General features: G+C 34.3%; 2 protein-coding genes across 4 annotated transcripts in view; both read left to right on the forward strand.

The window, feature by feature from the left end:
- LOC119083476 overlaps positions 1-17,991 on the forward strand; it is a 36,293-nt gene that overhangs the window by 10,641 nt on the left and 7,661 nt on the right. For all 3 annotated transcript variants that reach the window (XM_037193195.1, XM_037193196.1, XM_037193197.1), the window contains exon 3: positions 16,227-16,285. In XM_037193195.1, the coding sequence (XP_037049090.1) occupies positions 16,229-16,285 (57 nt within the window). In that variant the 5' untranslated portion in view covers positions 16,227-16,228. The remainder of the gene's footprint in view (positions 1-16,226; positions 16,286-17,991) is intronic.
- Positions 11,038-11,913, forward strand: LOC119083509 (mitochondrial import receptor subunit TOM40 homolog 1-like). Its single transcript, XM_037193227.1, has one exon. The coding sequence runs from the start codon at positions 11,038-11,040 to the stop codon at positions 11,911-11,913; it is 876 nt and encodes a 291-aa protein (XP_037049122.1).

A 17,991-nucleotide genomic window follows, 5' to 3' on the forward strand; every position in this document is an offset into this window, starting at 1 on the left:
TTTGTTGATTATCGTGTGTCGAAGGAAATGAGCGGCACTGTTAGATGTTTCAGGTGTTTGTACAATGGATTAAAAATAATTAAATATTTTAATAAAGAGTAAATGAATTCACACTAAATATTTGATCGATCAATATCGTTGATAACATTATTTCAAATTTAATTTTGATTTATTCGAATGCTCACCAGATACATAATTTGGAATGATCGAATTAAAACCGTAAATAATAATGGAATGGTGTATAAAACCCCTTCGGGCAGACGGAATGATTGTTTTTTTCTTCTTTCTATTATTATGTCTTAGAAAACTAGTTTCATTGTCAAATTTTATTGTGCTCAGTTAAGGTGTATGAAAGCATTTGGCTATTGGCTATATTAACCATTCTATGGATAAAAGGTACACACAGATATATTCGTAGTCTTGCATTGACTGAAATTAATACAACAACAACGACACGAGATTAGTACATTTTCTACCTTGGTGTATATTTCGAGAATAACTTCGTATGTACAATTGTATATAACGAGCGCCAGCGAGTGTATATACAATTGTACATAAGAAGTGATTCGAGAAATATACACCAAGGTAGAACAATGTTTTATCTCCTGCAAGCTGATATTTCATACATTAGCGAAATAACCACAAAAATTTGGATTTAAAATTAATTAATTAAGCATGTTGTTTTAAAACGCATTCACAACAAAAAAAACATCATACGGAGAATCCTTTATATACTTACTCACACACATATACTATCCACCTCAACATTTCGTTCAAATCACATCATTCCGACTACTCTGATTATTTGATCGATGTAGAAGTTACTAAGAACCACTACACCAATTGCATCTCGTTATGTGATTTGTTGGCGTAGTGGTCAGCATGTTTGGTTGATATGCTGCTGGTCCCGTGTTCGCTTCCGCCGTTCGGCGAATTTTTTTTTCAAATATGTAGATGGAAAGTAAATTTACCCTAGGTGGGTTATGTGTGAATTATCCAATCGTATAGGCTGTGGTTATGTATGTGTTTGTGTTTATATGCAGAAACGCGTAATGTATGAAATATCAGCTTGCAGGAGATAAACATTATTATTAACATTTTTGAGATACTTTTGATGGTTTAAACAATTTATTCGGTATCAGCGGTATAGGCTTAAATGAAAATTTATGGTGTGTGGCACGATATAATGATAAAAGTTAATAGTACGTTCTGGCGCCCGAAAATAACAAAACTAAATTGAAAGGTGTTCACATATGAGGTCGAAAAGAATTTCTTGATGCACGAAAAAAACTATGAAAAATTTGTGTGGATTAAAGAGACTAATTACGTTAATGTGTAGAAAGTAATTGATCTAATTGAGATAAAGGTTTCTTGAGATATTCTTAAAAATCCTTTCTCGTTGATGGGAATTTTATGTAATGTCTGCTATAAACAGTCGTCTGCTGTTATCGTAGTGAAATGGATGGAATTTGAAATGTTTTTTTTTCTAATTTGTACTTTTTAAGATAAAACAGTCGCGAACTGGAATGTGTAAATAGCTACAATAGTCATCCGTTGTCGCTGCTTATGACAATTGGCTCTGTAATCGATCTAATCAATGTTCATACATAGCAAAATAGTTCATCAAATGAAGTAAAAGATTTTGTTTGTCGATCTGTTAAAAATTAGTGAGGACCAATCGGTAAATATTTTGCAGGTAAAAACCGGTAAATATCATTTGACGTTTTAAGCTAGAGCCATTTTTTACAGGGGCTTCGGTAAAAGATTATTCATACAATCCAACCGTTATAAAGTTACAGCAATACAACAATTTTAAATAGTTATAAAGTTGTATATGGTAATGAAAAGTACAATGAAGACTTTCATTTTAAAAGACCTTTCAGTTTATTCGCACAAAGGGATTATTAGATCTTAATCACAGTTTTTGTAACATTGAAATTACTTTCGAGGTTTATAACAATGAGGACTCGAAAGTACTCATCTTTCTACTGAAGCTAAACCGATAGCTAAGCTTCAGACGCTTTCTATTTAAAAGGATTGAAGTTATGAATTTAACGATTTTTACCGGTAAGTTTTGGTCATATTTACCGTTTACCGGTAAACAACGGAAATGGATTTAATACTAAAAATACAATTTGAACAAAAGAAGTAGCAGATTCAGTAATTATGCCACTAATTGCCACTACAATGAGGATAAAAATGAGTTGAAAGGAATTAGTAATCATCCCGGATATTTTAAATAACAATCTACTTAGTAAAGTGGAACTGGCTACCAAAAAGTGCTCATGTGAAATGTAGGAGAAGGCGCTTGTAGAACACAAAAAGCTCTATTGAAAGCCGATAATCTTTCAAATTCAATAAAAATACTTAGACCGAAGACACACGAGCAATTTTACATTGATGGGATCGACAATTATGATTGAGTAGCCTGTGGTGAATGTCCGATTGCAATGGAAAACACAACATAATTGTCGATCCCATTAACAAAAAAATTGCTCAGCTTCGGCCTAAAGACGCACTTGTGATTTTCCAAGGCGCCTCATATGGTCAGTCCGGGCCTGAGTGTAAGACTTCCACTGTGGAATTATGTGTGAATTTTTGAGTAGCTTGGTGATCTGATTCTATATCAAAATTTTCAATGTAAGTAGATCGAAAGGCGCCCTAAATTCGATAATTATTCTTGTGATCTTACCGTCTGTGATCTGTTAATGTTTAATCATTACATTGTTGTGACAAGAGGTTTCTGGTTTTCTCAGCTATAATCAAAATAATTATCCGAATCCAATTTCATGGAACAAAGTAAAATAAACTCACAAAAGCAATTGAAATTATGTTTTGCCAAGAAAAATAATGAATTCGAACATAGCAAAGAATTTAAATTAAAAAACGAAGAAACCAGAAATAGACACTTTATTGCCGACAATTTATTAGTGTTTTAGGTCGATAAAAACGATTTTATTTCTAAATTTTATTTCGATACATTTACGACCCATGTCCAAAATATTAATCGTCTCTAAATTAACACTCCTCTTCAGATTATGTTTCCATCTAGCAAATATATTGCGTAGACCTAGACCTCCTTTTCATTAAAAATAATGGATCGCTTCAACCAAATAATAATCGAATAAAAATCCAAACGGTAATAGTACCCGAAATTGACTTCTAACATATTAGATGTGAGCCTCAGCAGTTATGAAATATGATCGTTTCCTTCTCAAATATTTGATTTAATTAAGTTTGGAAAAAACAACAACCAAATAATACTTGACTTCAAATTTCCGAAGGTATTTGATTACATTACCACAAAAAAGGTTACATTAATGGTTGCTACTTGTTGTCAATAATAAAGTGTTTTTTCTTCTCTATTTTGTTATAAAAGAACATTGTTGAATCTATCGGCACACCGAGCCATACGTATATATGGTAGGTACGTTAATATCTCGCGTTTACATAAGATTAGAGCATAAATCTAATGTACTTCACATTTAACGTTCCAATGTCGAAACTTTATATTTCGAATACATCACTTTAAATGCTTCTTTTGTAAAAGTGTATATATGGCACGATGGTAACTGGTAACAACAACAAAAAAACAACCAAACAACACACAACACAATACTTTGTGTTAACAAATGGCTAAGAGATTGGATGGAATGAAAAACACGAACTGTAATCAGTTTCAAAAATTCTTTCAGTATTTGTTTTCAACGAAAATAATCCGTAGCAAACCAGAAATTTATCGAACCATTCAGAGAGGTGAGTGTTTTAGCACTTTGGTCTCGTATACACAGGGAAACAAAAACACACCATAAATTGACCGAATCAAACGGTGAAGTGAACAAAATATTTTAAGAGGAATTTTACAACGTTTTGTTTGCTTTTTAACTTCCTCATAATATTCGGGGTTTTTTATCGTTATTTTCATTCGATACGTTGCTGGTGTGGCACCTCAAGATATCGGTTAGGAACGTGAGGGCATTTCAACTTGTTTATTAAGATTTCATTCGACTGTACTGCGACTGTTGTCGATAAAGACTTCAGACATAATCTCTGAGTGAATGAGGCCTTACATACAAATGTTCAAAGAATTGAAGTAATAGATTTGAAATTAATCGATTGGAAAGACTTTGATCGGAATAGGTTCTGGTACCGATAAAATGCTCTTCACTTTAGCGGAAGCATTTTAAGATGCATAAAATGTTTCTAGACTAGCGTTAGTATCCTGGTCATCCTGCTAAAGTAACACGAGGCATTTAGTTTTTCGAAAAAGCATCGGTAATTGCACATAGTTCTGTATGATATTTTACGTTAGGGATTTTGGAACATGTCATGCAGGGCTTGAAAACCCAGCTGGGTTACTGAGCATGTTCCCTATGGATTTTTTGTTTTTCAAACGAAGAATCGGCTTCTTCTTGTTCAACACAATTTTTTGAAGATTTTCGATACTTTAAAAGTGTTTCTGACTAGAGGAATCACCGAATTGCATCCAATTTGGGCTTAAATAATTCTTGAGGAACCAAGCTAACAAAACCATCGTTTCGATGAGCTCTGAAAAATAAATTCCAATTTTAAAGTCAATTAGACAGTTGACGTAGTAAGAAGTCAGTTGTTTCGCTAAGCATACGCATTGCACTACGTATCGAAATGAAACCCCAGATTCAGTGAGTCTAAAGTGAATCAGTCTCCTGTAAGGTTAATCTATCTTCCAGTGGTTTTACTACAAGTTTTTGAAATATTTGAATTTTAGAAATTATATTCTTCCGCATGCGTCTTATCAGGTGGTTTATCTATCAGCAGAATGCATATTTTCTTGTCAATATCTATGAGCAAAGCAAAAAGTCATTCACTTCGTGCTAAGGTCATGGTTATCGATAGTTTCCCATAATTTTTCGAAAACAGAAATTAAATAAAATGTTCGATTAAATGGCACATAATCGCTGCAAAGAGGAGTAAAATAAAAGCAAAAAGCAATTATTACGGTAAGGTAATTCTGATTGCCTGTCGATGCTCAGAACGAGTCAAACTCCCTCATATATGTTGGGCAATACACTGAATGCTTGAAAGAGCGAAAATAAATAGTCATCATCACGATATGGCCTGAAGAAGTCAGTTTTGATTATTATTTTTTTGTATTCTTAAGAAACCAAAACCCGAAGAATATATAAAACGTAACCGCGGCACACATGTTTCGATTACAATTCATTATTTTCATGAATTCATTCTGTGCGCTAAACAACATAATTTTGTTAAACAAAACGAAAGAAAACTTATTTTTACAATTTTAATTTCCACATTTATTTTCGATCGCTACAATCAAAACCGTATAATTCAGACTCGTATACGTAATGCATTTGCACGGCTAACGATAAATCCAAGTTACATGCAAGGTATTAATTAATCTGAGAATAAATTGAATTATTAAGTGAATTCAGTTGACTTCTAAATTTCAAGCGAATAACAGAGAGTAGATTTAAACTCGAATTGTACCGCAGAGTCTCCAGTGGCTGCCAAGAAACAACGAAAATAATTGTAAATGAAAGAAGTGCGGAAAATGTTTTATTCATTAAATGAATTGAATTCGAAGTGGGAATTAAGTGTCGTGCGACGATGATACAAATGTTTAATTAATTTTTTTCGAATATTGTAGTCCATCCACTTATACATTTCTATAATAAAATTTTTAAAACGACCAAATGAAGGGCCTGTCTACAGAAAAATCTATGTTAAATCTAAGAGACGTTTTGTTTCTAATGTTCTATCCATATATCAGAATTGATGTTAGAACATTGAAGTAATAGATTTTACATCAACCACTACAAGCTATTTTACTGAATGAAGGAACAGATTCAATTATTTCCTTGTAAGACGCATGACAATGCTCTTATAAATGCTCTCATAGATAATTAGATTGCAGAACTCATTTCCAGGTAACCAAAAACGAGTAATAGATTATTGTCAACACAACACGATTTGACTTGGCAAAACCTTTTTTCATGTCTTTTGTATAAATTTCAGAATTCTATCGTAATTTAGGCCCTCGGCATGAAAAGTTGTATATATGTATCTGTTGTAGACGGTTGACTCAAGGTACTTTCGCTTGTCACCTTCACCTCGTTCGGGCTTCAACTCGAGAAATTTCATAAAATCTGCAGTGTTCGTAAAAACCACTGCAAGATGTAGTGGTGAAATGTCTCTCCATTTTTTGTCTGGTGAAAACTATTTTCGGGAAGTTATAAAAATTGGTTTCGTAACAATAAGTCAGGACAAAAAGGTCGGAAGTTAAGGTTCTGTGCGAATTTTGTTGATTTGAGGCGATGTCGAAGTGTTGACCCATTCCACTGTGGTACAGTTCAGTCGAAATTTCTTATAAATCAAATCAATTCTAAATGAAAAGTTGAATTATTGGTAAGAATTATGGCTAGTCGTTAAACCACTCGGATTTTTATATTTCAGCTGTAGATGAGTGTGTCGAAAGATGCGCTTAATTGATAAAAGATTCTGTTTACTGCCCCGAAACATGTGTAATACAATTTAACTCCCTTCTTGTTATGTAAATTTAATTTTATTGCCACTATTCAATGTGTTACTTGTAGCCTCGCCTATTTTATTGCCTCTAATTTATTCCCAGATTCTCTTCGAAGTATTTCAGCCGCCATAAACTTATTTACACAAATGACTTGCCGTTTCAACAATTTCGAACATATGAACATATCACGAATACTATTTCCTACAATATTGGACGGTGGTCTGCGTTCATTTAGTATTCACATATAAATCATGACGCAATTTCATTTAATTTAATTTAATTTACGAAATGTTAAAGCTCCACACGAAGAATGAATTTAACAAAAAATTAATTAATTAATTGAAACACACTACTGTGTGTCATTTAGCTACACTGTAGCCATGTTGCAGATTAATTGTAGCCGATTTCGTTAATAATCGATTGGATTAATGTTGAGTTTATGCAAAGCAAAGTGTGTTTTATGTAAATTAAAACTGACACCTTATCGATTCGGTCGACGAGTTATACAGAATTTATTCGTACAACATTTACACATTAAATGTTTCGACAGAGCTGCAACAAAAAACACCTAAACCATTGCATGTCAATATTGATCTCGAATTTCAGTTACGTGCCTCTCTCAACTGACCGCGGTCCGCTGTAAATTCTTTTCTTTCTTTTTTTTTATTTCCAACTGTTCATTGATTAGATAATCAATCACACGTTACGTTCTAATGGTATATTATTCCACCATCTTGATAGCATGACTGCAATGTCTAGTACTTAGATACATTTGTGCAAATCTTTGTTGATTGATTTTCAAACGAAAGAGTTCAATGAATGCTACAAAACGGTAGCGATGAACCTCTATAATACTCTACATATAATAGTGTTGCAACAACAATTTTCAGCACAAATTTCTTTTGTTAAATTATTATTATTATTTGCATCCGACCTACATAGTTACAAAGCAATAAACCAACATGACAAATTAGCTTTTTTTAAGCGAAAATTAATTTTGTTTTTATTACGATTTATTTCTTAAGCGAAAACCGAATTATAACGGAAAGTTTCGGTTAGAAATGGTCATCGGTTTGGCCTTTTTTGTTGTTGTTGTATTACCAAATAAGAAAGAAATTTCTAAGAAATTCTAGGCACCACCTTTTGGGTGGGTCAGACCCCTTGATTGGATGATTTTCTCAATAGTAAGTTTTGGCTCGAAGCAACTCTCTGTCTTGCTTTGTCATAAATTGATAATTCTTTTTATTCAAAACAAATTGTTTCTACATTTTCAAACAAGCGAGGTCGTTTTGTCTGCTAAAAATTTTATGGAAAGAGGACATATTTCTTGCTTACTCCTTAATGAAAATGAAACTCATGTGTATTACGGCCCTCGCTTCGCTCTGTTGAAATTTTCTACATTACAAAACTTCTTTAGCAAATAAATGTCCTGAAAATTAATACCATTTTCTAATGAATAAGGCATATGGTGAGAACTTTAAAACTAATTCAAAAACGAGCCATCAGAACAGTCGTAGCGTTTGCTGCGACTAAGTGCCGTACGAACCCGTATAACTATTGCGTACGTGACCCTAGTGCATCTGTCGTCCTACTTTGTCCGTAAGCCTATCACACCCGTAACCGTAGTTACAGTAAAACTTTTATGAAATGTGTACATCTTGCAAAATGCGCATAGCAATAGGACATTCGATATTTTTAACGTTGCGAATTGGCAACGGACTATTAGAATATATACGAGTAAGTGTTACATAGAAAGCGAGTGAAGGAAAAATCATCTTGCCCAGTCGCGGAATTGAACACAGGACATATCGATTATGAGTATAAATACACATAGGGCTTAGTGTCGGCCTCGGACTGAGGCCCAAATTTAAAATTTAACAAATTTACTCGAGTTTTATGTAAAGTTCACATAGTAGCAGCCTTAGTCCAAGGACCCACATTTTTTTGAACAACAAAACCAAATAAAACAAAAATCACTTCCAGGGCCCTCACTCACGGTCTGCTCACCCGATTTGAATAAACGTTTTTTTCCTGGATCAGTATCGACAATACCTATATTTTGCCGTTTGGTTTCATTTACATTTCCATCGTTTATTTAGGCGTAGATATTCCCAAAAGACCTTAAAACACTTAGGTGGCTCTAACTCCCGAAGGGCCGACAGGAGTATGCCCATCTTCAAACTTAGCCTATTTCAACTACCTTTCAGGGAAATTTTTTGCCCTTACCGTCTGCTTCGAATTCCATCAATTACACACGCCACCGTAATCCTTTGTATTTCGTACGGGGCTAAATTTTTTTGTTTCTATCATCGACATCAAGATATTACTCCGAAGATTCTTTTCGGAATAAATTTAATTACTAAAGTATTTTCCATCAACGAACTTAACCCAAGGTATTTCACTTCTCTCCTAATAAAAAAAGTTTTTGGAAATCTCTAAGATCACCCGGCCGTTATAGCCGTCAGTAGTTTTATTGCTCGTCGATTAAAGACAAGTTTTTGGAAACCCGTTGAGCACTACTCGAGCTATCAAGCGAATTGACAGCTGTCAAATAGAGTATTATTTTGTATGAAAAGTTTGTTCTATATACTGTCCAGTTTCAGTACTCTATTTAGAGTACCACTCATGCTGGAAGTGCGTTGTATTTGGTCATAAATTCATGCACGACAGAGTAAAGTTAACCAGGCAGGAGCGCTTGTTTTACTAGGGACCTGAATAATCTATTAGTCCTTGATATTTTGTGAATAAAATTTTTCAACAGTGACATAGTTCATTTGAGTTCATTTTCATCCCGTGTATTAGGTCCCTTATTTGACGTTTCGAAAATGAACCACTCCTGCCTGGTTTATTTTACTCTGCCGTGATTCATGCATTTTCAACCATAGTGAACATTTTGTGACTAACCTTTTAGAGTGTTTATTATCCGTAAGGCCCATGACTTTCAGTCAAGGGAACTAAAGTCAAACACAGCGGTATTTACCTAGATGCTACGCTTTTTTCTATCTCTCATATTTCGTTTCATATTATTTATTGACATGAATCTTCAAACCGAGCCCAAGTCTATATAGAATTATGATATTTAATTCCATATTATTATTGGTATATACACACAATATACACAATGTATCTATCTGGCTATCCATCTATCTGTATCTATATGTACAATAGTTTAAGCCTTATTTGCATACAATTTCATTAATTTCATGAATAACGTCTATCTACGGGTGATATTTTATTGTATATACATTATGTTCAACAAAAACGAAGACAGGCTTGCGTGAACGGTGAAAATTTCAAAAAAAAAATATTTTTTTTTGTAGGTTAATGGTGCTGTCCATTTTGTCACTAGCCGATGATAAAAGCGACACTTAATTATCGTTGAATGGCTAAACAAATACGTTTATGAGGCAAAATTAAAGTACGGCAATTAATTTGACATTGAAGAGAAAATTTTGTTATTAAAATTGGAAAATGTATTTCGTAGAAAGTGAAGTAAATTCTTCTTATTTATTCAACGGCCTAAAATCTCATCATCACTCGACATTATGAGTGAAATTTCCTTGTAGGTGATGTTGGTTTATTGTTTTAGCTGAACATAATTGCAAGCTTTTAAGTATGCCCACGCCGCGCTGCGGGCATACATTTTGATTTAGTTTAGCTGTAACTCTTTGACCGTTAAGGCAGAAAGAACACAAAATTACCGCCGATGATCAATATTACATTCGCTTGACTCACCATCACGTCTGTTGCAAATCTGTCTCGATGTTATGCGCGCATTGTTTTTTGCCTTATTTTCTCCACTTGATAGGCCACGAGAAAATTGTGTTTTCTTGACGACTGGTCGAATGACATTTCTAGTGAGGAAAATGCAGCAATTTCGCTACCGTGGGGAGAAAATGGAACTTTTCTCATTCGAACTGTCACTTGTTTATGTTTTCAAAAATGACGAATCGATCTTTTCGTTTCTTGGAGAAAGACGGCAAAACACAACATGAAGGCATGAAAAACGTTGTGTCTCTGGGAGAAAAAGGCAATTCCAACTCGACCGATATTAATGCCTTCGTTTAGCTCTGGGCGCAAACATCGCTCTTGTTGGAATTTCCTATTGTTTCACTGCCATCGGTAAACAAATAACTATTTCAGCCTTTTGCAAACATGCCAAAGTACAATCCGGTACAATTATTAAAACTGTTACTTCTGTTGTTGAAAAACTTCGTTGGAGTTCGATTTGAAATCTGTTACTTCATTTGTTTTAACATATAGATTTGGCTATGATAACTGTAGCTAGACGCTTTCGTTTTTTTTGGTCGTCATTGTCACTAACACTATGAATAACAGTAAAACCCCGCGGAGACAAACATTTCTGACAAAAAATTGTGATACCCACGAGACTCAAAAATTTGTTCGAAACAACACAAACATAGTACGCCATTCCCACACTTACTTCTATCAATGTCATTACTGATGGTCAAAATCCTGTTGTATTTAAAATGGGAACAATTTTCGGAAAAATGTGTGATCCACAAAATAACGCCACGAAAAAAAATCCGGGACTACCGCAGTTTCTGCATATACGCACCCAAGAGATAATGCCATTCAATTTTGACGGAATCAAATTCATTTTCAACAAATCGATCAGCAAAGAATTTGGCATCAATCACGTCATCAACATAACAAATGGTCCGGATAATGGCTACAGATTCGGTACATCGTTTACAGGTAATAAGGAATGGATAGGATTGGGTTGGCCAACGTTTCAGGGCGAGATCAATACATCCGGACACGTAGAAGCAAGTTTAATCCAACAAGCGAACTTTATGAGATTTGTCACTGTCGTGAACTACGAAAACAGTCTGGTGTTTCCTCAACTAACGGTCGATTGGATTGGCAACAATTCCACTGCATCGATTGCGGCATCAAAAGTGACTGCAATGAATTATCCGGAATTTGTGGATTGTACGTACTTGAAAACGGTTACGGACAACTTAACGCTGGGGCTTCGAGGATATTACCGCTTGTTCAACAATTTCTGGCCAATGCCGGAATGTCTTGCCCGATACGAATCTGGGCCGTTCGGTTGGTCGGTGTCGATCAGTCCACATGATATGCAATTTTGTCATTATTTCAATGTCAATGAAAATCTGCGTTTGGGTCTGATGCTGAACGGTCAGTTTAGAGATAGACGGTCGATTGGGCAGGTTGGATATCAATTCAGTTGTCCGAAGAAGCAAATAACGGTACGTGGTATGGTGGATTCTGAATGGAATGTTAGGTCAACTGTTGAGAAACCGTTGACATCTTTGCCGATAATATTATTGTTAAGTGCATCATTAAACCACCGTAATAATCGTGTCGGACTCGGATGTGGTGTAATTTTGAATAAATAGTAAAAAAGCAAGAAAACTTAAAAGTGTTTTGACTTGAGACTGTTTCTAACATTGCGAAATGAATCGTTGATGGGAATGGTGCTAAAGATGGTAATAATCATGAGAGTTATGTAATGTGAGTCATTAGCCAATGGGCGTTATCTCCATCGTCTGTAAGCTAATTGTCCGTATAATTTCACCTTACAAGTTCTGAAGAAAAAAAATTGCTCACTTCGTATGGTCGTGTTTTTCTGCCATTTACACTCAAATATAAAGTCGGAATACAGTCAGTGATGCTTATTCCCATAAAATAATAATTGGTTGAAGAAATGTCATTTGGAGTAGACCCATCGCCTCAGCATGTATTAAGTTCTGTGTTAATGAATTTTGTAATTGAACGAATAAATTAGCCGTAATGTTATGCAGAATATGATGAATATAGGTTGAGCGAGCTGAAAATTGGGAGAACATAATTCTGTATTATACCAACGGGATATTGAGTTGAAACCTGATTGTGTTCATTGTAACAGAAGAGTCGTATGCTAATTATGACTTTTTTTCACGTAATGTCTTTATATAATGTAGTGGCATGTAACCTACACCATGCACTGAGACCATTTTAAATATACGTTTCGGTTCTACATGTGAATTTCGAATTCAATTACGTATTCATCGTTCATGAGAATATTTTTATTGTTATTTTCGTGATTAAATATTACAATAATAATATCCACCAGAATTAACAGCTCCGACGAAGGTGCTTTCTTTCCGATGTGGAAAATAAAAATGCAAATGGGAAAATAAATTTAGAAAAATAATTTAAAAATATAAAGTCGGTCGGCTACGCGTACCTAGCATAGCAGTAGAATTTTAACGCCGTAAGTCCACTTGAAAATTTGAAATGAAAAACGCAGCAATCAAACCAAACGTGATATTCTCAAGCAGGGCGCAGGTAATAGTATTTTACTTTACTAGTGAGGTAATGTGGCCTTTCCCTCACTAGTGAAGACCCTTTCCCTCGCTCGTAAAGTAAAACGCCAATAAAAATGCAAATGGGAAAATAAATTTAGAAAAATAATTTAAAAATATAAAGTCGGTCGGCTACGCGTACCTAGCATAGCAGTAGAATTTTAACGCCGTAAGTCCACTTGAAAATTTGAAATGAAAAACGCAGCAATCAAACCAAACGTGATATTCTCAAGCAGGGCGCAGGTAATAGTATTTTACTTTACTAGTGAGGTAATGTGGCCTTTCCCTCACTAGTGAAGACCCTTTCCCTCGCTCGTAAAGTAAACCGCCATACTTTACACGTGAAATAATTTGATATCTCGTATCACGATGAGTAAAAGTACCTCGGGCTGAAGCCCTCGGATACTTTTACTCATCTGGATACGAGATATCAAATTACTTCACTTGTCTAGCAATGTACTATTATTCAAAAACGTGAGGTAAAGTTAACTTTACTGCAGGGATCCAAAACTTTACCTCAAGTTTTTGAAAAAAAATACCTCACCTGGCTTACCACATTGCCAGGATGATGTAAATAGTACTTCTTGGGTGTTTACCGACCGCGGCTACGCCTGATTTACTGATTTACTCATTTACTGATTCATAGAAAATTCAATTGCATCCACGTAAAAAAAACCCATACAAATGAATGAATGAACGAAACATTTAACGTAACTTAAGTGAGGCCACGTCCGAAAGTACCGTATCTTGAAGATAATCTATGTCATACTCAATATATTTCCACTAACGACAACGACATGACCTTGAAACAGTGTAAAAATGAAAAATTACACCGCATTATAGTATAGTCACCCACGAAGTTATAGGACACCTCGGTTGACTTGTAGATGCACCACAATATTTTTCAGTACTTCATTCATTGCGATCTATTTTCTTGTGAAATAACTAACTTCACTATCCATGAAATGTCATAGCAGTAAAACTCACGCCGTACTATAAGTGCGGTCGAAATTCAAAATCTTTCTAAAGCAAGTCTTTCTAACGCAACTATTTCTAATGCAAGTCTTTCTAACGTAGCGTCATTTTCATGCAAAAAAGCGTTGCAATGTATTTTTCGGTTCACTTTTTCATCGACTCGTTCACTTGAAATTCAAATTTTAGGCATACTTACGGTGTGAATTGGGTTCACAAATAAATAGATCGCTGAAATTCGTAATTTTATGACGAAATGTGATAGAATTATTCGAAAATCGAATGTGAACGTGTAAAAAAGACATCCACAGAGAAATAACAAAAAAATTGTTGTTGACTCCCAAAGGTATTGAGGCTATGGCTCTGTGGATCGTTTTTGAACAGACCTATAGCTTTAGTTACATATCATATCATACCGAAACGTATTAGCCTTTCGTATATATGTTATCTCTAGAGATCTTATATAGCTAAATTTATGGTAAAGCTTATCAATAGAAGTAATAGACTTATTTAATTATACTGATGGTCTGGCAGCACTCTGTCTGTGAACTCTTACAAGACGATCCAACAAAGCATTTTATTGTATTGTTTCCCATTAAAGCTAGTACTACTGCACTTTTGTTGAATATCCTTGAATGCGTGGTAATGAACCACGCCCATAATACGTACAGGACACAATTGTCAGAAGCTTGATTAGGTTTTGAATTCAATTAACATTTTTACTGTAAGAAGAAAAGAATTCACAACCAGTTTCGATACACAGCTGTTTGGCCATTGCAAATTTTAATGTCCATAATAACATTAAAAGCATTTTCAAATTTAACGACCCAACGAAGACACATTAAATGAATATAATATGGTCGATGTCGATGCCAACCAAATCCACACATTCTTTCAGTTAGCTGATTCAAAGTGATTTGACTTGATGAAATTAATTGATGTTTTTGTGACCCTAGAGATCGGCTAACAACTTGTATTATTGCTTTATTAAGTTTAATGTTTTTCTCATGTTTTACGATAAGTATTTGAAACGACATAAAAGAAACAGGTGTAATCTTGTGATGAATATTTAGCACTGTGTAATTTTGTCGTTAGCAGCAAATGTGCTAAGGAGGAAATTAATCTATTTTCGAATAGACGCAATATAATTCTTTTGAATTTGATTGTTTCATCTTTCTTGTTTTTCCACCTTAAAAGCCCTGCCATCATTCTTGAGCACTTTGTTTTTATTACTGATTAATGTGATGGCCAATAAGAGGTCAGCATCCATAAATAGAAAGCGTATCGCCACATAAAGATTCAATCTAGTACTTCATATGTTTTATACCAGATCTTTTACTTCTTTAATTTTGCCATTCGTTTTGCTATTTAAGTAAACCCTAGCTAGAGATAATAAGTCATTCTTGTCGTCGTCATCAATAACAGATGAAGGAGTGTTGCTTCGTTTCTTGCAAATTATCAAATGAAAGTAGCGAGAAGGTATGTCCACTCTGTCGAATTATCTTAGGTCCTAAATAATATATAAAAATGTAGACGTGTACAACAGTAGATTACAGCAGATACCACGTGAATGGTCGATTACATAAGCGCAAAGTTTGCGTAATACGCGCAGAAGGCGTCTTAGAAAAGACGCACAAAGGGTTGAATGGATACTATACCAACGGACCAACACAACACAACAAATTATCGGAAATTTTTTTTTTACGTAAACAGAGCCGAGAGGCTTATATTTGTAAGTTTCGTTTGGGGATTTTCAAGGATTTTTCTTTGATTCTGGTCTGTACAGATTTTCAAAGGATTTCTTTTTCAGTTTTCAAAGATTTTCTTCCTCTGGTTCGATTTTAATGGAATTTAATTCCTTTATTGATTTTGCGGATTTTTCGGAGGATTTTCTTAGACTTTTCTTTTGTCTCAAAGGATCTTGTATTAACAGCGCTTTTCTAAAAAAAAATCAAGTCAGACTAGCTTGTCATTCAGATTTTAGAACACCCAGCGATATTTTTACATGGTCTCCGCTGTAATTTACTGATAATTGACGTTATCCTACTTACAAGTTACTCCATTTTGTTTGATCCCATTCAATAGTTTCATTGCTTCTAACATTGCAACGATGACTTTTACAAAATCGATCGACAAAACTCGTTCGACAATAATAAACAATATTTTCATATTATTACAGCTTCTGCTCTTTAAGTGCTGTTTAGTTCGTATAATTTAAGCAGTTTTCGAATTGTGTTCAATTTAATAATTACATTTATCTTTAATTGCAATCCAATAACACGTACAAGAGTAGAATAAGTAGCCTCTCTCGATTCAACTTTCTATTTCCTATACAAGCCAGCAAAAAAAACCAATAATTTATTCATTTACAATTTCTTCTGCTTTAATTTCAGAAATGCAGAATGGGTCTTCACACAGGCCAATGGAAGAGATTCTTCCGTGTCCAATAACGGTAAGTTACTAAATGGGTAAAACCAACAGAAAATATTTTGTTTTTCTTCTACTTTTATTTAATCCATTTATTTATGTTAATCGTTCAATGTTTATGTTTTCCGATGGTGTTTTTGTTGTTGTTAACATAAATTAAAAAAAAACACATTCTCTCGAAGCTAAAACTAGTGGCTTTGCCCTTTTAATTTCTTTTCGGATTCGACCAACAATAAAAAAACCGATCTCTCTAATTTGTTAAATGAGTGTTGAATAATTCGCTCCATTTGATTCACTTGATCTGGGTGTATGATGATAGTGTTTTGATAGAAACAAAATGAAAAAAAATTCCTTTCACTTTTTTGCTCAACTCAATTTAAGGTCTAACAAAATAGAGAAGGAAAACAGCGGTGCTTTGTTTAATGGCAGTTAATTGCTACTATTATTACATACCTCCATACCTCTTCTGTAGCTGTGTGGATTGTCGATTTTTTTTTTCTTAAACGAATAAATGAAAGAAAATGTGGATTTTTAAGTTCACTTGTTTTATTGTTTTGTAATTATAAGAGCAGTTAGCAGAATTTAATGGAAAGTTGGATTTCTTAACGACTTTTTTCTTAGATTGATGGATGAGTAGAGTGTGGTGTGTAAGCATGTTGAAACAATTATAGAACATACTGTGCTATGTGCATGTGAAGCATGTGAAACAAGCAAAAAACCATTTGAATAGCTGTGATACAATTAGGCTCCTTTCTTTCAATTAAATAGAATACTACCTTCATAACTCAAAATGAAAACATTTATAATGGAAAAGTTCTGCAAAAATTCACTTTTACTCTCGCTTTTACTTCTTTAGAGTTTGATTTAAGGCTTGTTATAGTTATTTACATGCTTAGCTTATGCACGGGAAAATGCACTTTACATCCCTGTTTGTGACAGTGAAAATGCACTTATCGTTTTTTGAACGTTATTGTCGTCTAGAAAACGATATTATCGTTTGTTAAGCGATAATATCATTCCTGACAATATTGACAGTGTTCCCGCCACCCTCGCCTCAAGCAAATATTTAAAAACAATGACGTAACATACTATTACGTAATGAATGTACAAACCAGTTATGGTCTATCCATACAAACCGGAGGAAATAGCGATTTTATATAAACAAACTCACCTTTCAATGAAACTCATTGAGATGTGAGTTTCTTAATATGAAATCACTATTTCCTCCGCTCCATACAAATTTTGACATTCATTGCTATTACGTATATCTTGGTCGATTGATTTTAGGCAACTTCGCCAGTTGTAGCCCGAACGAAGTGATGGTTGCAAGCGAAAGTGCCTTAAATCAATTGACTAAGACAGTTACGTACCAAATTTTGCATGCAAAGTTCCGAGAATCCGAGAAAAAAATCCAAAATTACACTCAGTTTCGGTCGCGAAAGATGACAAGAACTTTAGACCAGTCATTAGTACACATCAACCTGTTAGATATGTCGAGAGATTAAATTTTTGACCACAGTTTATCCGTATCTAATGAGGTAGGGCTCGCGCTCGGAAGAGGTCTATCACAAGTCGTATGAAATTTAGTAGGAAGGTCGTTAAATGATAAATTCATTAACCTGTCACAGACGGCAATCATATTAACATTTTTACTATCTGATCTATTACTTCATTTGATCGAAGATTTTCATAGAACGATTTCAGAAATCTTTTACTTCATTTGTTTTGACA

This window comes from Bradysia coprophila, unplaced genomic scaffold (assembly GCF_014529535.1).
Source record: "Bradysia coprophila strain Holo2 unplaced genomic scaffold, BU_Bcop_v1 contig_687, whole genome shotgun sequence".
Classification (NCBI taxonomy): Eukaryota; Metazoa; Arthropoda; class Insecta; order Diptera; family Sciaridae; genus Bradysia; species Bradysia coprophila.

Bases quoted from the DNA above. Each gene is read 5' to 3' on its own strand.
- LOC119083509 (XM_037193227.1), top strand. From the start codon at position 11,038: ATGTGTGATCCACAAAATAACGCCACGAAAAAAAATCCGGGACTACCG.